This window comes from Etheostoma cragini, chromosome 4 (genome assembly GCF_013103735.1).
Source record: "Etheostoma cragini isolate CJK2018 chromosome 4, CSU_Ecrag_1.0, whole genome shotgun sequence".
NCBI classification, from domain to species: Eukaryota; Metazoa; Chordata; class Actinopteri; order Perciformes; family Percidae; genus Etheostoma; species Etheostoma cragini.
This window is the reverse complement of record NC_048410.1, coordinates 14,626,848-14,647,392: the sequence shown is the minus strand read 5'-3', so window position 1 is coordinate 14,647,392 and position 20,545 is coordinate 14,626,848. Positions and strand designations below refer to the sequence as shown.

General features: G+C 41.6%; 1 protein-coding gene across 1 annotated transcript; it reads right to left on the bottom strand.

Annotated features, from left to right (window-relative positions):
• Positions 1-350: 350 nt before the first annotated feature.
• si:ch1073-335m2.2 (msx2-interacting protein) lies at positions 351-20,319 on the bottom strand. The gene is made up of 15 exons (XM_034869233.1): positions 20,022-20,319; positions 18,481-18,795; positions 15,070-15,546; positions 14,824-14,975; positions 12,909-13,109; positions 12,590-12,741; positions 12,293-12,418; positions 12,071-12,184; positions 11,858-11,971; positions 11,666-11,766; positions 4,103-11,462; positions 2,210-2,278; positions 1,908-2,102; positions 1,662-1,820; positions 351-1,364 (listed from the first exon to the last, which is right to left on the bottom strand). The coding sequence occupies exons 1-15, from the start codon at positions 20,102-20,104 to the stop codon at positions 1,233-1,235; spliced, it is 9,750 nt and encodes a 3,249-aa protein (XP_034725124.1). The 5' UTR covers positions 20,105-20,319; the 3' UTR covers positions 351-1,232.
• Between the last annotated feature and the right edge of the window lie 226 nt (positions 20,320-20,545).

Below are 20,545 nucleotides of genomic sequence, written 5' to 3'. Positions count from 1 at the left end.
TGTTGATCTCTAATCTCCAATTTAACCTGCTACCGAGGAGGTTAGGTGTTCAGCATAAGTTACCATGGCGATTGAAACCAGTAACAACTGATCCACCTTTGTGATACAGAAAACCCTGGGTTGAACCTGAAGTTACCTTGGTAATGCCACATTTTGCTTCATAGTACAGGCCTCTGAACACAGGGTGAAAACAGGATCTGCAGCAATGTGAAGTTTACTTAGAATGTAAGTGTAACTGCAAGCATGTCTTTAGCATTAAAGTTTGTGAAATCAAAGTTTAGCTCATTAAAAGTGTGCACTCTTGCCAAATAACACACATGACAAATAAAATAAGGATTATAGCTTAAATATTCAAGTTTTCTGGAGTTTGTTTTATTTGAGTTACAAAATATGAAGTGCCATCAGCAGACTCAACAAGAGAGTTTGCCAACCTTCTTGTGTTACAAGTATTTACACCCAAAAAAAATCAAGGATATCCATCTTAATTTCCACTTTGCATTCTGGTTTGTCCCAGAGTTCAAGCCTCTGTTAGGTTGTCCAAGTTCCATTGTCAAAGTTTAAATATTTAAAATATTTACAAAGTCCTGTATTCAAAAACTCCCAAATCATATTGTAGTTTGTTCAATACAAAGGCAGGTGCCACTGGCTGCTTCAGTATTGTGGGAAAATAAGCAGAGCTGGTGGAATTAAAGGAGCTGTTAAACGAATGTGGTCCTCTACAGGCTATCCAAAGTTTTATAATTCGGCCTTCTCTAAAAGAAGGCCTGGGCGAGGAAGTCTGTACATAATTATTTAAAATTACATGTTCAAATGTCTTTTGAGCCATTGCGGTGCAACAGCTTCCATGATCCACTCTTGTGAATGAATATGACAATCAATAAAAGACATGAAAGAAAAAAAGGCCACCCAGATAGTCACTCATTGTTCATCAAACATCCTGATTTTTTTCTTCAGAGCATCTCCGAACATTAAAATAAAACTCCAATAAATAGAAATACAGCAGAGAAATGGTCAAATAAGACTGGTTGGGTCCATCCCTCAGTTCTTTTGAGAAGGACAAAAATACCAGACAGGAGTAACAAAGGAAAAACAAAACAAAAAAAAAAACATGTTGATAGGGTAGATCCTACACATTCCCACTGTGTCCAGGAAAAAAATTCTCCTATTCCTCTGGTTTCCTGAGGCTCATCAGCAAGAACATCCATTGATGGAACAATTTCCAGCAAGGAAGGTTAGACAGAGGTGATGACAATCATGAGGTGTGGTGAGATGCTAGATATCCTGTTAAGAAGGTCGGGGGCGAGCTGCGATAAATGGCTCTCTGAAAAATCGCATGGTGGGAAAATCTGTAGCACATAGGCAGGCTGGAAAAACAAAGAAAACATCAATTACACATGTGAAGTTACAGAGAACCAACAGATTTGATACCAAAGTGGTGTTTCATTAAGCATGATTATACTTGTCATGTGCAATAATAAATTTAAATCCACACAGAAAACAAGTTTAAAAGGAGACTATAGAGGTCACACATCAATACAAGATGATTACTTAATCCCTTTTCATCAAATCATTAACATTAAGAAAACAAAAAAATATATAAATAAATACAAAGAAAAAAATGAAAACACAGAAAAATCTTTACACAACCAAGCATGTCTTACCTGATTGGAACCTGGGTTGGGTATATTGATGATACCAGCAGCCAACTTTGTCTGCAAGTAGTTGATGAAAGCGGCTTTTAGAGCTTGTGTTTGGTTTAGGACATCATCTTGATCTCGTCCACATGGCAGAGCAAGGAGAAGACAGAAGTCACTGTCCCCCTGTAGGAGGAAAATGTGAAAGTTAGCAGAATCCATTTAATTAAACAGGAAAAATTACTCAACGGGAGTAGGACAAAAGACGCGCACCGTCATTCTTCGGGCTACACTCTCCAGTTGCGAAGCCTCTAGTCTCATTCTCTGGACAATCCTAAGCAATGTGCCTCCATCTTGTAGGGGCAGCGATCGATGAGCCAAGGCTTTGTTTCCGCAGACAAAGTGCAACTGGACTGCAGCTGTGTCATTCTTCAGTGCCAGCAGGCCTTGCCACACAATAGGGTATTTCTGTTTAAATGTGAGACAAAACAAAGACAAGTATGTCAGACGAAGCCAACTCTTGTTCAGACCAACCACCCTGAACACAATTTAAACCATTATGAGTTTTGTCTTACCGTGAGCAACTGCACCATATTAACAGGCTGCGTTATCTTGCCATCTGGTTTTGTCTGGAGGTCTGCACCCTAAAAAAGGTTTTGAGACAATAGTGTAACATGTCATGAACAGATTCTGTAACAAAGATATCCTCCCACATTCGCACCTAGTTGGCCAGTTTATTATTGTCCGCCCCCCCTTACCACCACAACTTTCAAAATGAATATACACTGTTTACAAAATTATTAGGCAAGTTCTATTTCTGAGGATTTATTTTATTGTACTGTAACAAATGCGTATCTATCAGTCAATCAGAAATGTTAATAAACCTCAAATCTGAATATTTAACAAAGTAAAAGTGAGTTTGGGCTTTCTCAGGAGAATATCTGCGTGCAGAATTGTTAGGCAACTATTAGTGTGCAGAATTATTATCAAACTAAATGGAAAAACTAAATATGTTCCCATCTTACTTGTGTATTTTAATTTCTTAGAGTAAGAATAAAACTCAAGATGTACAAATAAACAATTGACATTTCAAGAAATATTCAGTGACCAATATAGCCACCCTTCTTTTTGGTAACTAATGAGCCTTCCATCCATGGAATCTGTTAGTTTCTTGATCTGTTGATGATCAACTTTTTGTGTAGCAGCAACTACAGCCTCCCAAATGTTGTTCAAAGAGGTGTATCGTCTTCCCTCACTGTAAATCTCACGTTTAAGAAGGGCCCACAAGTTCTCAATTGGGTTTAGGTCAGGTGAAGAAGGGGGCCATGTCATTATTCTGTCATCTTTAAGGCCTTTGCTGGCTAGCCACGCAGTCCAATACTTGGATGCATGTGACGGAGCTTTGTCCTGCATACAAATCATGGCCTTCTTGAAGTATACAGACTTTCTTCCGTACCATTGCTTGAAGAAAGTATCTTCTAAAAACTGGCAGTAGTTTTGGGAGTTGATTTTAAGTCCATCTTCAACCTGAAAAGGTCCAACTAGCTCATCTTCAATAAGAGCAGGCCATACCAGTGCCCCGCCTCCCCCTAGCTGGCGTCTGACTCGAAGCGGAGCTTTGTGCCCATCAGAGATTCAGCCACAGGCCCATCCATCTGGTCCATCAAGAGTTACTCTCATTTCATCAGTCTATAAAACCTTTGAAGAATCTTTCTTCAGATATTTCTTGGCCCAGTCTTGACGTTTTAACTTATGAGTCTTGTTTAGAGGTGGCCGTGTGTCAGCCTTTCTTACCTGGGCCACGTCTCTAAGCACTGAACACCTTGTACTTCTGGACACTCCAGGTAGGTTGCATTTCTGGAATATGGATGCACTGTTTAATTCTTCTCAAGTCTCTAGCATTTAATATGCATCTTTTTTTCTCCGCACGTTTCTCGCGAACCCTGTTGACTATTTGCAACAACACCTTTGGATTGTTTGGTGATCACGCCTCAATTTCTATGCTACTTCAAGAGAGCTGCATCTCTCTGAAAGGCATTTTACAATTTTTAAATTTTCAGAGTCTGTTTAATCTTTTTTTTATTGCCCATTTTGTCTGAGGTAAAGAAGCTTCCTAATAATTATACACACCTTGATGTAGGGTGTTGATCACCTTAGGCCCCACCCACCCTCATTAAAAAAAAATACACAACACCTGATCATGTTTAAATCAAATAAGCATTTGAGTTTCTATAGCTTGGAATTGGAAAATATGCATGAAAATAATGATAAGGTCAAAAATACTTACTTGCCTAATAATTGTGCACACAGTGTTAAGTCAAATCAACAGCTTTTTAACATTTTGTAACACAAACTGAACATTATCATGTTCATATTGGTAGAATTAGCTACAGGACTGTTGTATTAGACTGCATTACTTTTGGCAAAGTGCACCTACTAAAATAGAGTCTTAAGTGAAGTGAACTCACCATGGTTGGTGTGACGTTCAGTGTTGGCTGGTTAAGTCCAACAGGAGACGTCTCTGGTATTTGAGAATGGATGCCTCTTGGGTTGGAGTACATCCCTGAGTACTCTGGGAATGAGCCACTAGGTCCTGGCGGCATTAGTTGAACTCTCTGGGGGGATGCCATTGCTTGCCCAGATTGTCTGATCCCCATCATTCCATCTTTAGAAAGAGGGGAGTGTGGCCTCTTTGCCTCCAATGGCTTTGTTATATCCTTCTCCGACAGACCTTTAGGCAAAACATGTGCTCTTGGAGACAAGGATAAGGGTACGCTGGAAGGCGCTGAAGAGGGGGGTAGAGTCTCTTGAAGGTGTCCAGGATGAGGCTCCGTGCCCATGCGCTCTCCCTGTGGGTGCAACAGCACACGCATATCTCTTGGTGCCATGTATGTTTCTAACTGAACACTAGTCCGCAAAGGCCCGCGAGGATCTGACTGCATAGTCTCTGCTTTTAACTGTGTAGCAGATTGTCTTCCTGGAGCCTGGTGGAAGCGCCTGGCTTCTTCCTGCTCCCCCTCATGACCCCTTATAGAACCAGGGTTTACCTTGAGAACCTTGTCCCTGCCAACAGCCTGGGGTGATGTAGGCCGGGACTGCACAGGACCAGACCAGGGAGAGGAAAGAGGCTCACTATGCATTCCATAGCTCATCACAGAAAGAGGTGGAGTATTAACTCGAACATCTCCTTGGACAAGATGCCCCACTGGAATTGACTGGTTAACACGGTGAGGAGACATCCGTCCCAAGCTTCCAGGAACACTGTGAGGTGGCATGATAACCGACTGCTCTGGATGATGTACACCAGTAATAAACTGCTGCATGGCAGGTATGCCAGTTGATAACATAACTGGTATGCCCTTGGGTGACGAGGAGCCTATGGGCGAGGATACTTTGGTAAACGGAGAGTGTGGATGACCTGACTTGCGAGGGGATCGTGGTTCCTGTTTTACTCCACTAATATGGGAAGGAGCTCTGTCACCACCTGCTGAACCAAAACCTACATGGTTGGCAGGTGGAGACGGCAAATGGGGGCTTATTGCAGGACTTATAGCAGAGGTCCAAGGTTGTTTAGCTCCATCCGTTATGTGAGAATCAGCGCTGTCCATTTTCTTTTGATGTTTTATTGGCATGTACTCTTGATGGTAACTCATTACTTGCTGGTTACCCTGTGTGACACGCTTCACTACTCCTTGAGGTCCAGACTGGTAGGTTTCCATCTTTTCCAAACCAGTGCCTTCTTGTTTAATAGAAGACAACGTTGACTGTGTCTTACCAGGATGCCCATGATCTATCTGCAATGAAGGCCCCTTTTGAAGTCCTAAGTGAGAATGACCATACATTTCCTGTTTTATCTGGGGCATGGATACCAACTGCTGAGATTCCATGTCACCCGCTGTTGCTTGTGGGATCTGACTTATTTTTGCACTAATCCTCTGTGGTCCCTCTGTTTTCTGGCCTGAGTGGCTCAATACTACCACTCCTTCAGATGTATTAACTCTCAAGCCTGGGCAAGATCCTACACCAAGAGTGGGGCTCTCAATAATGAAGCGTGCAGAACTTCCTCCCTCGTCATCACCAACTGATGGCCCATGGTATGATCCAGTATCGTCTTTGCTGGGCCTATAGGTTGGCTTGGGCAGAGTCATGTCCACAGAAGGATTTCCAATGTTCGTGTTTACTTTGTCCTCAGGCTCAGGAGGGTTGCAAACACGACTGATAACAGACGTTGCAGTGGATGCAATAACAGAGATCACAGACTTTGTTTCAGGAGATGGTTGTGAGGCCGGAGGTCGACAAATGGGTGGAGCTGGATGAGCTGCCATTCCACTACTGGGTAGTGGGGACTTATTTGGCACAACAGCTGATGGAGTTTTACTTTCAGAGGGGTTCTGATCTCGAAGGGTGGGAAGATTACTAGGAATAGAACTACTGCCCGACAATGAAATATTTTTGTGTTTCATAAGAATCTGTCTCAAGTCACTGTTGCGATGATCAATATCCACATTGTCAGAGTCTGAGGGTAAAGGCTGATTTTCCTTGAATGCAAACGGCATGACAGGTGAAGAGGACACTTCTGTATTAGACTGGTTGCGCCAATCTGGTGGAGAAACAGGAATTCTGCTTGTCTGAATGGGTCTGATAATTGGCCTGTTGGCAAGTGGAGATACGGAAGGGGAGATGCACTCAGGTGGCACTTGTTGAGGCTTTGGGCATATTGGATTCTTAGACTGGGGGTTAATAGATTTAATATTTTTAATCTTTTCTTCAGAAGATGACTCCGTGTTTTCATCTGTAGCCATGACAGCTAAAGGCTCAAGTTCTGGCTTCCATGTAGTCAGAGTGATGACCGCAGTAGTTGCTGCTGATGGAGTTGTTGCAGGAACAGTCTTTACACTGGAAGGTGGGCTACCTGATAAAGGAGTTGTCAATTCCTCACTTATTGAAGGTCCTTCTTTCAAATCTTTTCTCACTTGCTTTTGGCCTTTAGAACGTTTGGGTGTTTTAGGTCTTCCCTTGGTACCCTTTTTGGGTGTGGTAGGGAAGACAGACTCCTCCTGTATAGCAGGTGTATTTGTATCAGGTTCATCTCCCTTGACAGGCGGAATCACATTTTGCATCTCAGGTTCTGAAATTACATCCGCACTTGGTGGAGGTGCATGGGTTAAGGTTCTACCATCAGCAGTAATCGAGTCAATAGCAGCCATGAGTTCTGTCTCGCTAGCAGGATTTGAAGGTTTTTCTTCCTCTGGGTCATTCTTTACTTCTGCATGTGGGGCAGGTGGCATCTGTGTTTCTGTTGAAAAAGCTGGATCTTTTAGTTTAGCAATGTTCTTCACAGCCTGCTCCAATTCCAGCTCCTGTGAAATTAAGCTTTTTGGTGAGTCCAGAAGATCTTTTGTTTCCAAAGTGGAAGCATTTTCCATTTCTTCAATGTTGGAGCCCTTGTTGGCATTAGTGCACTTTGAAACATGATCCCTGTTGTCACCGGGCCTGATCTTATTTGAAGAATCCTCTTGATTCCCAACTTCATCATCCCCTAACTGAAGAAGTTCTTTCACCTCTGTCACATTTAGTCGGATTTTGAGGTTCTTGAGAACAGGGGACTTAGGAGTCCTTGTCAACTTATTTTTTCCTCTAACAGCCCTGTCTTTTTCTAAGTTGGGTTTCTCTTCTAACACTGGAGAATCTGTCTCTTTCCCATTTGATTTAGCTTCAATTGCCTTTTCATGGCAAATACCTTTATCTCTGGCCAATTCTCTTCCTTCTTTGTCCTCTCTCTTTTGGTCAATTTTTATTGATGGATCTTCTTTACATGAACTTGATGAATCTTGCAAAGCGGAGGAATCTTCATCGGTGGAATCCATTTCCTGATCATCATCCTCAGCCATCTCAAGTTTTTCTACCTTCCTTGTTGAGTCAGATCCTAGGACTGTGGACATCAGATTCAATGAACCCTTTGTGCTATGAGGGGATGTTTTCCCTTTTGACATTCTTGGAATTCTTTCCCCAACTTCTGATTCATTTGAATCTGTGTCTTTGTCCATCTTTGATTTTTCTACTTTAATTGTTGAACTCTCGTCGCCTTGTCTGCGATTCTTGGGAGGACGGCCCCGTTTAGTTGCAGGTGTTGGAGCAGGTGCATCCTGTTCGATGTTTTGTTGTTGAGTTGCATCTTTTTCTGTACCTCGCTTTCGTGCAGAGCGCGGTGACTCTGTAATTTCCTTTCCGGAGCGGACTGGCACATCATCTTCAACTGGAGTTGCATACACAGATTTAACATTTCTTCGTCTTGCTCTTCCTGCTGATATGCCCGGCTCTGACATATCAGGTTCTGATCCATGAATAGGAGATTTGCCTGAGGACTTTGATTCAGCTCTTGGAGATGATCCACGTTTTAACTTCTCTTTGTCAATGCGCTCACTCTTACGCGTTGCTGGTTTCTCAGAACCAGAGGTAGAAATGGGGGGAACTGGAGCAACCTGAGCAGGGGAATGTTTGCACTTTTTATTTTTCATTTCTTTTGGTTTATGCTCTTTCTGGGGTGAGATTGGCTCGTCACTTGTGTCATTATCAAGGGAAATCTGTATTTTACTAACTTGACGTTTCTTCTCTCCTTCAGATTCTGCTACTGCTTTCCAAACAGCATGGGTTTCTTTCTCTTCCTCTAGAAGACTAGGTGTTACAGGACTAGTGGTTTCAGGCACTTCTAGTTGTGTTGTCTCAGGAAGCGCTGTTTCTGAAATGCTAACAGACTCAACATGACAATCACGATGGCATGGTTTTTCTGTATAGAGAGGTTTTACATCCTCAGTAATTATATCCAATTTCCCTTCAAGTGGGGAAGCTTTACATCTATCCACCAAACAACCGGGTTCGGGTGCTGCTATTGGTGCAGGTTCGGAATCAGATGACGCCTCAGTTAACAGGTGGTGAATGGATACAACAGGTTCATTTTCTTTTACCTCTTCCTTTATGAACAACACAGGTGGATTAGGATCAGTGGCTGGATGTACTGCAACAGATTTCTCTTCCGGAGGGGGAAATTCTTTGGCTATAGATTGTGTGACAGGAGTAGGTGTGAGTCGGGGTTCAGAAATCAGCTCTTCAGCAGGACTGATTGGTTTTATTTCTGGCTCCATGATAGATTCTGTTTTAGGTGACTGGAAAGCTTGTTGCTCTTGAACAGGTGCTTTTTCCACTTTATTCTCATCCGTGAGCATTGTGTCTTCTTTTGCCTCTTGCAGCTGACGGACTTTGTTCTTCTGTTGTTGCAGTCGTGTGAGTTCCAAAAAACGACTATGGAAAAGGACAACTGGCCCAGACTCTAGTTCCCCATCTACTGTACCTTGCTGACCTGGTTGTTGATTTTGTAAATGCTCAGGTTCTTCATGCTTACGCTCCAAGTGTTGAAGTCGCCTAGAGTCCAGCTCAAAGACGGGGCTGTGAAGGAAGCGGGAGGCAAAAAGTTCCCTTCGTTCCTGTTCCTCGGGTTTAGGCTCCTCCTTCCGGTCATCAAGTTTGTCTACAGATCCAATTCGAATCTTTTTCTTTTTCATGTACCAGGAGGGTGTAGGTCGTGGTGCCGATTCTACCTTCTCAGTATCTTTTCTGTTGCGTAAACTTGCAAAGTGAGAATCATAATCCAAAAATGACCAGTTATCTTCTCTTGAAGATGAGAGAGATTTTGCACGTTCGAGCAAAGCCTTTGTATCAGGAGTAATGGTTTGATCAAGTGCAAAGGAGTAGAATTTGTTCCTTTCAAGATGTGCTAGTTTGGGGTCTGAAAACCTGTCGACCCTTGGCCGCTCGGAAAAAGGCATAGATGTTGAGGGCACAGGGGAGTGGGGTTTGGTCTCTCTGTCCTCCTCAGAGTCAGATCGTACTTCCCCGGGCTCTAAGTCATGCCAAATACCATAGTCCAAACGCTTGCGATTGTGAATGTTTTTACTTAGACTTCTAGAAAAATTCAGGTCAGGTAACAAGTCTTGTTTAACTCTGCTCTCCCATCTCTTTTGTTGCTCTTCTTCCACACTTAGTAAAGGAGTGTTTGGCTTATTTACCTGTGTGTTATTTGTCCTTTTGACTAATAGCTCAAGATCTGGGTGAATTTTTTCCTCATTTCTACATAACTCTTTCTGAGAAAGGTCCACAAGGTCCTCATCTGCATTGTGAGAGAGGTGCTGATGTCCTGGAGAGGGGATGTTGTTCCAGTCAGGATCTTCACTTTTTTGTCTAAAGCTCCTGTAGACACGCTCTCTCTTAATTCCTGAGTCTGTTTCAAATTGGTCTAGTTTCTTTAGTTTGTGAGATGGGAAATTATCTGTGACATCCTCAGGTGGTTTACCAACTTCATGCACAAGACTACGATGTTCCAAGTCCTCCATTTCACTTCCTTGAGGACTTCCTGGATTGTCAGACTTGTCAGTCTCGCGCTGCTGCTGCTGGTGCAACCGTCTATTTTGCTCCATTTGCTTACGGTAACTCTGAGAGAGGTCAATGTCAACATGGTCTTCCTTGTTCTTAACACTTTTGTCCTGGTCAGCATTTTGAGTACCAAACTTGAAAGCAGCATGGTGATCTTGTTCTCTTAAACTGCTTTGGTCTGTAATTCCCTCATGTGAAAACCTTCTGGATGAAGTGTGCACTGGATGTTGTTTTGACTCCAGTGGGTCCAAAGATCCCTCTGCCTTCTCTCTTTGTCCTCTAGGGTCGTCTTGGCCTTCCATCTGAGTGCCACTTTTATCAGTTTTGAGTCTTGCATCTCTCCTTTGTGAATCTTTGTTTTTGTCAGTGTCCGACTCTTTCAAATATGTGGCACTAGCACTTAAGTCAGAGGATGGAATTGCATCCTCCTCTTCATGCCTGCTTCTTTTCTGACGAATTGTCCTGCCACCGGAATCAGCAAAGCGCCTTTTTCTTGCAGCAAGGCGATCTGAATCCAAAGATGTATCTTTGCCATCATTTCCAACATCAGACTTTAGTTGTTTCTTGAGTCGATTTTTTCCATCCAAGTCTGAATTCTCACCTTTACTCAGTTCAGATCGTTCACTTTTTACAGGGTCATGATGAGCAGTTGATAACTGATTTTCAGTAAGAGATTCAGCATCCCCCTTACATTTTTGCCTCTCTTGAGCATCCTGGTCTGATCCCCTTCCTCTTCCAGACCCTCCATCAAAACCAGTCTCAAGCTCTGTTTCAGGTTGTGGGTTAGATGGGGATTGTCCTTTCGCTTTCCTTGATTTAAGCTTCTCAGCTTTGTCACCTTTCTCTTTTCGTTTGGCACGTTTGGTTTTCTCAGCACCTGCAACGCGATCTGGTTGGCTGCTCTTGTCACTCTTGTCACTCTTTGAGGCATGTTCCAGCAGGGTTTTTTCAGATTTGTCGAAGTGTGGTGGTGACATTGAGCTCACACTACCACTTCGCTCAGAGGACTGGCTGTAAACCCGGCGTTCTGAGTCTCTGGGAGCACGCTCAGATGGTGAAGGTGATACTGTAGGAGTAACAGGTCGCCTTGGATGGGAAGGGCTCCACCTGCTGCGGTCAGCCTCAAAGCGTTCTCGCTCTCTTTCTCGCTCCCTTTGAATATATGTGTATTTTCGTATATCTTGCTCAAAGGGGTCTCTGTAGTCCCTGTAGTCTCTTGGGTCTTCATGATAACGTGGGTCAAAGTGATCCCCCTGAAAGTGTTCCAATTCAGGAAAACGCTCTCTGCTGCGAGCAGCATAGTCTCTTCGAGCTTCCTCTGGATAGATGCCAGGGGTTCTTATATTCTCATAGTAAGCCCTTTCCGCTGTAAATTCATGGTATGGAGGTCTGCGTTCCTCTCTGTAGAGTGAATGGAGAGAAAAGTGAGAGATAAGTAAAGAATTTTGTTCACTTTCAGATTAAGACGTGAAAAATATTTTGCAATTGAACTGTGATTCTAAAGATTAGGAGTATTCAAAATTTTAATTTATCAATTCTATAATTGACATCTAAAAAATATGTTTGTGGACATTATTACTAGCATGCAATAATTGGCAATTTACCGTCGTTCAGTAGGAATTTCATAGAGGTCTCTAATGTCTTGACCAGATGCCTGCATAGACCGGTAGAATGCCATCTGACTCTCTTGACTTGCAAAATCCACCTTTCATAAATAAATAAGTTAAACACACATCAATACATGTACACATGAAAAATACTTTATAAAATGATAAACCCAATAATTGTTAGTTTACCTTTATTTTATTGCCAACAATCTTCCAACCTTTGGTCTCCCTTACAGCTGCCTGAGCAAAATCTGTGTTGTTATACAAGATAAGGGCCATCCCTTTCAATCTATCAAACACAACCTAAAAAATGACAAAAACATACATTTAAAGGGTTTAAAAATACATAGCAATATAATCTAAAGGTGCAGGTCTTTAGCGAGAGAAAATGTCACACCTTACCTTAACTACATGTCCATAGCGGCAGAAATGACGGGTCAGGTATTGCTCTGTAACACTGCTGGCCAAACCATCAAGCCAAACACACGTTGTGGGCATACTCTTCCCAAACCCAAGCTTTAAGAAGAAAGAACAATATGCATATTATACATATGGAATACATTTGAAAGATTGAAAACTTACATAAACCAGAAATGTTACTATTGTTTACTGTAAAAGCACTACCTTTAGTCTGTTGCTCCCCAGATACTCTCCATCCATCTTTTTAATGGCCTTGCAGACACTGGCAATATCAGAATACTGCACAAAGGCATACTGGGGAACTCCATTTACTTTCTTGATGTCAATGTCCTTAAAAAGGAAAAGCAAACCATTAGAGACCCTTATGTAAAATGTCCCCATTTACTAGGACTGCATGATTCGGGAGCAATGAAGTATCTAACTGCGATGTCACTGTGCAATTATGTAATCAAAAAAAAATTGTAACTACTATTTACAGTAGACACTCAAATGGTAGCATACCACAATTTCTCCAAAGCGTTGAAAAATGTCAAGGAGTTGTTGATAACTGGTGGTCTTCTCAAGGTTGCCTATAAACAGTGTCCTTGTGGCCTTTGGGTGGAACTCATCTATCCGGCCATCCAAGGGCCTAAACTCATTTTCACTTTCTGTTTCTGAGGGAAGGCAGAGGTTTATCATTAATATTACTGTCATGCTACAATTGTCAAACATGTATTATCCACCACAAAATATATGGTTTTATAAAATAGTGACTGTTGATTCAATTTGTAGGCACTAGGTACTAATCAAAATGCTGTCTTGATTATTTGTTGTCACTTACCAGGACCATTCCAGGCTGTGACTTCAATAAGCATGCCAAAGAACAGCTTTCCTTTTGAGACCGTGAGGGCTTTTTCTTGATCCTCTTGCTGTCTAAAAAAAACCAAACCGTAGCGGTCTTCTGATGCTCCATGGATCTGCACTGAGGTCACTTTCCCATGTTTCTTGAATTCATGGAAAAGTCCGTCTTTTAAACTTGTGTCTGCCGAAGAAAAGAAAAAAAGTATTACTTTGCAATGCGAATCGTCGAAGAGTGGTGAAAACAGATTTTCAAAAGAGTTAAAAATCATAATGACCAAGTCTACACGCTATATAAGGGATCTTTTCATATGATTTTTTTTCATAATCAGAAATACTTTATTGATCCCTGAAGGGAAACTGTGTTGCAGTTGCACAAATAGTAGAAACAAAGAAATATAAGGAGTGTGGATATGTACGGTATTTACATAGTTAAAGGAATGTTATTATACACTATTTACATAATTAAGGAATTGCAATGGTAAAAAGTAATAATAATAATAATAATAATAATAATAATAATAATAATAATAATAGCAGTTGAGTATTGCACACATTTCAAGCCAGTGTTATTGGCTAAGTTATACACTAAGAGGGAGGAGTTATAAAGTTTGATGGCCACAGGCAGGAATGACTTCCTCTGGCGCTCTGTGGTGAATTTTGGTAGAATGAGTCTATCACTGAAAGTGCTAATGAAGTTGTTAATGTCCTCGCATCGCTGCAATATTGTTGTATGGATCCGTGCCCAGCCACACAGCGCCAGTCCACACTTCTGACATTTGTCTACAGTTTACATTTTTTATTAACACAGCTGTATATTGTTAAGTATGAGGGGCAAACCTGTATTTGTACCAGTGTTTCCGCGGGTAACTGCTATCGCGGCTGCCACGGCGAAGAACACAGAAGAAGTTATTGAATGAAACTAACTTCAGTTGGTAGAGTAATAGCGTGCGAAACGGAGCCCGTAGTAAGCAAAAAGACACCATATCATTCAGCCCCTTTAACTACTACCGCTTTTTTCACCTGGTAATACATCAGAGTGATCGCATAACACAAGTGAACAACCCTCAGGACGCATTGAGGACACATTGACATCTGATCACTGAAACAGCATCGAAGGTTGTCTAGGCCACACATGTCTACATTCTAATAGTCTATATCCTTGATGTTCTGCCGGATGCACGTGTTTTCCGTAGCAGCGAGAACGATAATGTGTCCCGGCAACATTAAGAACCACCTGGTCTATTTTGAGCGGAAATACATACTCAAAGTATTTCTCATGTCAAAGAAAAAAAAAAAAGAAAAAAAAAAGTGATGTTATCATACTGCTGGTGATGTGTCTGTTTTTGTTTCTGCGCTGCCTGCTTTTATAAACTCTGGATGTCTGGAGCTCACTGCAGCGCTGTTGTTCAGAAAAGCAAGCCGGCGGTATAAAATTACGTTATTTATAGTTTTATAAAACGTCCCTTAATAACCAATATGTAGGATATTACTACAGAGGTTCCTGCTCCAACGTTGTCTTCTTTTGTTATTTATTAGACTCGCGTTGACAGACCAATCAACAGCGTTGAGTAAGATGGCAAACTAACTCGCAGGTCTTGAATCTCAAGCCTCAATTTTAAACAATGCAGTGTGGCAACCATTACAGTCCTTTGCACAAAGTTAAATACATAAAACAAGATTTGTGGGAAATGTGGGTTTGCAAGAGCCCCAAACCAAGTTTCTGAACACGGTCATACAATCACCTTGTGCTACTTAATTTGGATTTTTTTTTTATCATGCTGTGTGCACCAATGACCACTTTCTATCCCAGCCCTGCCAAAAGCAATATACAAATTGTATGATAAGATGGTGTTGTGTTGCCCTTTCACTTGAGAGGCTAATGTGCAGAAACTTACCTGTGGAGCGCACTGGTAGGTTTTGCACTTTTATTCCAAAGCTTCTGCGCGGCTCATCTGAGTCAAGCCCCATAGAAGACGTAGGGGCGTGTGTAGCTGACGACTGAACAGAGCGTGCCCGAGATCCATCACTTGAGCTGCTATTTGAGTCGCTGTTGTCAAAAAAAAAAAAGAAAAAAATAAGAAAGCCGGAGAGGATCCAGTCAACAAACCCATGAAACTTTAATATGAAAACAAATTTCACACCTTCCGCTGCCCGTGCTGCTGGTGCTGCTGACAGAATCAGAGCTTGAAGATCTGCTGCGGGATTGAGATCGTGGCCCTCTCCCAGGGGACAAAGGAGCTCTTTTAGGGGAATGTGGCGTTTTGGGGGTTTGTCCGGTGGTCCGTTGTGGTGAAGGGTGCCTTGACTGTGAGGAATGAGATGATCGGCTTCGACGGTGATGGTACGTTCTATCAACCCGCCGTCCTCTGTCATCTCTGTATAGGTCACGTCGTGTAGAATTAGTAAGAGTAAAGGGGTCTCGAATTCTAGAGTCAAAATGTGGGTCTGATGGCTCAAAGCTTCCCCCGATAGCACTGGTCCCTGGGCCGGCAGCAGCAAACATGGAACGATCTCGGTAATAATCAGCGTTGTAGTGACGCTGTCTGTCAAAAGTGCCACTGCGCTCATGGTGTCCATATGGGCTGTGATCATATGCACGTTCACGGCTGTCTGAGCTACTGTGAAACAAGAACAAGGTAGAGAGGGGGAAAGAGTTACTATGATTTGAAACAATAAAAAGGCAAAGAATTACCTATTTTTGGTTAAATTATTTGGCATTTCATTGTCTTAAAGTGAAACTTAGAATGGTTGTTACAGCAGGGATACAACTGAAAGCAGGCCAGATAAGCTGTGCAGCTTAATACTCCAAGAAAGACCAGTGCCTGTATTTTAATGTAAAGATCCAGTCATTCTTGCCTTGGCACAATTAATGAATCTGTCAATTTGTGATTTGTTGGCATCGAAACAATACACTGGTCCCTTCTATGGGGCTTTAATTGGTCAACTAAAAAGAAAGAAGTGCTCACTTTAATGCTTGTTAAAAAACTGCTTTAACTTTTCAGCAACAAGTTTTACAACAAAAGTTGCATGTTACATTTGTTCTAAAGTGATACTTGAAAGATTACACGTTGTGTGTCACTAGGGGAGTATGATTAGAAAAACAACACCAAATTCTTCACAACTAGACAAATAGGCCGAATAACTCTTCGAGACATGACATAATGGGGTCAGCGTATCAAATGCTGGCACAGTCTGTTAACCCTAACATGCACAAGGGTGTTGTATGCTGTACAGATTGTAAAGACCCTTGAGGCAAATTTGTGGTTTTGGTCTAAATAAATAACATTGGCTTGACTTGTGTGATGCTGCTCCAATTGTTGAACTGTAGCAGCCTAAAATTACAATCTGAAAGGAACAAGACTACCAACAAGCACAATTTTCTATACTGGTAAATTCATAAACAGTCACATGAAACAAAGCCACCACAGACATTAACTACAACCTCCTTTGTTTCATTTTTCAAACTACTCGTACAAACACATAATTTAGCAATGTTGACATGCTGTCTTTTTCAATAACTTTTGTTTGCAAAAACCAAAACATTAAGGCTTTTGGCCTTTTGGCTCCACTGGGTGTCCAGGGGAGCTGATTTCAGAGGCTGACTGTTCATGAACTATTGCTGTTAATAAAAAAAAAAAAATCTAACATTTCAGATCAAATGTATTTAATGGGAAATCAATACTAAGTATCTGTGTGATACTGGAAAAAGGAAGCACTTGTATAAAAAAAACATATATAAATGTTTTGTAAATATACATTTTATAAAATAAGTTTGTTCCTCTCTTGCGTCAAATTAATTGTTTCCCTAAAAGCATTGCAAAACCTAATATTAGACAAAGCACTAAGGAATGTTAGAGAAAGAAAATATGCAGAGGGCAGAGCAATACCAACCTTTTGGAAAAGAAGTTACCGAAACTAATCCATATAAAATCTAGGCGGATCAGAATGTGAGAGCCCGAATGAAAAACCAAGGGGGAAAAAAATCAATTGATCTAATTAGACAAAAAACGGTTCTCTTGAATCACACTGCACGTTATCTTCAAATACTGTGGAGCACCGGGCCAGTAGACTGTTGATGTATAATCCAGTTAGGCTACTAAATTCTCTTCACTGGATGGAAAAAGGGAAAAACAAAAACAATCACAGAAATGGATCTCTGTATGGATTTCTGGACAGGTAGGAAAAAAACACGTTAGGAACATAAAACCTAAATAAATAACTGATTTTTATTTTTTTTCTTCAAGGAGATGAACTTCGGAGTAATTCAGGGAATTCCAGGTTGAATACAGGAAGTTGTCGCCCAAATGGAAAATACATCCAACATCTTATCTTGTAGTATGTTCCAAAAATTACGTGGAGAAAAAGGATAAAAACGTATTCCACTCATAATATCAAGTAGTTTAAGATCACACAAGCTTGTAGACTCACAGGCACTATAATCACAGCCCATAAACTCCTCATGGTCTCACAAGCATGTCTTAATTCCACAATCCAAGGATCTAATGGGTGGACGTATTGGAAGGCTTCATCTTTTGTAGTAACATTTCAAGTTACTTTGGAAAAAGTAGTAATCAGCTCTCATACATATTCATACTCAAGAGTGCTTTTCTTCTCACTGAGCTGAGGCCTTACACAGCTACATCCACACTCGAGTAATCCAAATGAACGGCAGCTACACCTATCCATACTACGATCAACATCAGTACATCCAACATGGGCTGTGTACATCCAGGAGGGTACATCCCAACTATGCAGTCTTCTTGAGTCTTCATGGCCATCAAGCCAAAACAAGAATAGCTCCACAAACATTTTGTCTGGATCATCCGCATTCTTGCCAAATCTTCTTTGTATAGCTTCCATATTTGGGACAAAACATTTTATAATATAAAGTTAATCTCACCCTAAAATTATTGAGATACCAAGGGATAAATGCACTTAATCGGTCTTTCTTGTGATGTGTTAAAAATGTTCTTCCATCCACTTATATCCAGAACAGGCCGTATCCACAGATGCAAAAAATTGTAAAAGTAGTCCATCCGTCGGCTGTGGCCAAGAGGAAAAAAAAAAAAGTTGACAACCCGGGATGGGAGATCGTTGACATAATGATATATTACCTGAATAGATTCTTCAAAGTACATCCTTAATAATAGGGATTTACTTCCAGATTCAAGCCATTCCAAGTAAAAATCGAGGTTAGATTCCATATTTAGGAGGAAAATGTTTAAAAAGTATCCAAAAGCTCCCCAAGGTAGTTTCCCACAAAATGTAATAAATCCAAAACTCACCAGGATATTCCTCACGGATGTAATATCCAAACCAGATGTCAAACCTTGAATTATAGTTACCTTACCAAATGATAATGTGTAGTTAATTTACTTAGATCCCGTGAGAAAGGCAAGTCAATTATGAAGAAAAGTGGAACGATCCCTAATTACCTTTGTGAAACCCCCTTGAGGCATATATCCCCCACGAATAACCCCACTATGTGTTTAGGTTTTACACCTATCCAATACCTAGATTCCCCTGGATTTTAAGGGGAGACGTCCACTTACCCATCTATTCTCCGTTCATAACGTCCCTCTCTGGTGTGAAGGGACACAGGTGGGCCAAACACTGGACCAACTGTTCCCCTAGAGAATCCTGTAACGTCTCGACTGCTCGAGGGGGAGCTGTCTTCAAGGCCCCGGACAGCACTAGGGACTGAACCAGGTTCATTGTAGTCAGTCCGAAGGTCCCTGTCCCCCATCTTGTTGACAGCATTGTGAGCCTTCTGCGCACTTTTGATATCCACAAAATCCACAAAAGCTGCAACACCACCCTCTGACCCTCGCTTCCGCAGAACTTTAACACTTTCCACACGTCCATACCTGAGGAAATTACAATAAAAACAAAAGAGAAAATTACACATACACCGGCTAAGGTTAGGGAATGTGCAGCTGTCTCTCTGTATGTTATAGTCAGAGACACGGATACTAACAGCTAACACTAATAATGATTTACCTCTAATTATGGACCAAACCAAGTTAACACCAACGTTTCCTTTTAGGCCACCAAACAGGAACCAACTGTCTGAACTTCAGAAAGCATCTTAAACAGTTTCTGAATTTGTTTTGCTGGATGACTACGCATGGTGTGAAGTGTTGTTGGGAGTGTTGAGGTTTCTAAACAAACTTCAAAGTGCAAACGTTAATTTAACATCCTTCTGGGACCTAACGCATGTCAAATGTCAGACCACTAGTTAACCCATGACTGTGCCGCAATAGCTGCCGCTAACTATGACTGAATGCACGGTGTGTTGTGTTGCAAATGCGTTTGTTGAGGAGTTACCCAATTGAATGTTACATATCGTAGCAAACGATAAATACATAAAACATAACAGAGCTAAAATACTCTTACGAACAAGTGGAAGCATTCAAGTATATACTGTCAGGTCTCTATTAAATCAAATACTAAGTATTTTGAAGGCTACAGACATAAAGCTGCTCAACAACTTGCTAATATGTGATTATCATCGAGCAGTGAGCTCAATGATCGCTCGTAGATTTTGGATTAACGTTTTCTACATTTCAATATTTTTCTAACAACACAGTTGACAAAACAAATAACGTCATGAGTCACGTTTCAAGTGGCTAAAATTCCTCAAGTGATCTTATGTTATTTGACCTGCTGTCCAGCTAACGTTAGCTGCCGTTGGCTTGTAACGTTACTGATCATGAAAACGTCTCGACTTCCCACAAAATGGTTGGTTGGTTGATAAGGTGGAAGCTCGGTGGCTAGCAAACCTAACGTTAGCTAGCTACTTTCCTCCTGGCTTTAGCAAAAGTTAGCCAAATACTATAAACCGTAAACATTTACACTAATGTTAAGTGGTTCAATTCCCGGCATTTTTGGTTAAACATATATCGATGTGCTGCAAGGTAGCACAGGCAGCAAATAAGTAATACCCTTGCTTCTAAAACTTAAAATAAATGCTAATGTTAGCTGTATTAGCATTAATCGCAGGCTGCCCATCGCAGCTAGCTAGCTAGCTAGCTAATTGCAGAATCTAGCGCGCGCTGCTTGGCCAACAGAGGATACCTCTTGCGTAACCTACCGTTTAAAATGCTCCACAATTTTCTCCTCTCGAACATGTTCGGGTAAATTTCCCACCCAAAGGTGCCGGGTTTCCCGAACCATCTTGAGCAATTCTTCCCCCCTTAACACTCATATGATCTCGCACGTTTCTAATCCCTGCCGGTCGGAGGTCCGCATGAACAAAATGAACGACGGTGGTGAATAATCTGGGCCTGGTAGCCTGCTGCCCGTTTAGCTTTAGCTGCTGCGTCCTCGTCGATCCATGAACGTGGACGCGCGTGGGAGTCGCTCCTGGTAGTTTTGGGTGCGAGCTTCACGGTCTGGGTTTGGTGTGCCGCTGCCGCGCGTGCTCGACAGTTGCAAATATACACAACGCGATTTCTTCAAGGGGAACAAACTGCAGCCCGCGAGCAAGATTTGTCTGCGGCGTCACGTGGTGCTCTCTGCAAGGTAGTCAATGTTATAATATACGTTATACTACCATGAAAGTTGACCTAATCATCTTTTAACGTGCCAGCGTTGGATACATTTTAATTTTTTTTA

What these genes read in the sequence shown, in the direction of transcription:
- si:ch1073-335m2.2 (XM_034869233.1), bottom strand. Translation starts at nt 20,104, where the DNA reads ATGGTTCGGGAAACCCGGCACCTTTGGGTGGGAAATTTACCCGAACAT. An exon ending in TATGAACGGAGAATAGATGG is followed by an intron (nt 15,547 to 18,480) that starts GTAAGTGGACGT and finishes CTTGTTTCACAG; the next exon opens with TAGCTCAGACAGCCGTGAAC. An exon ending in CCTACCAGTGCGCTCCACAG is followed by an intron (nt 13,110 to 14,823) that starts GTAAGTTTCTGC and finishes TTTCTTCGGCAG; the next exon opens with ACACAAGTTTAAAAGACGGA.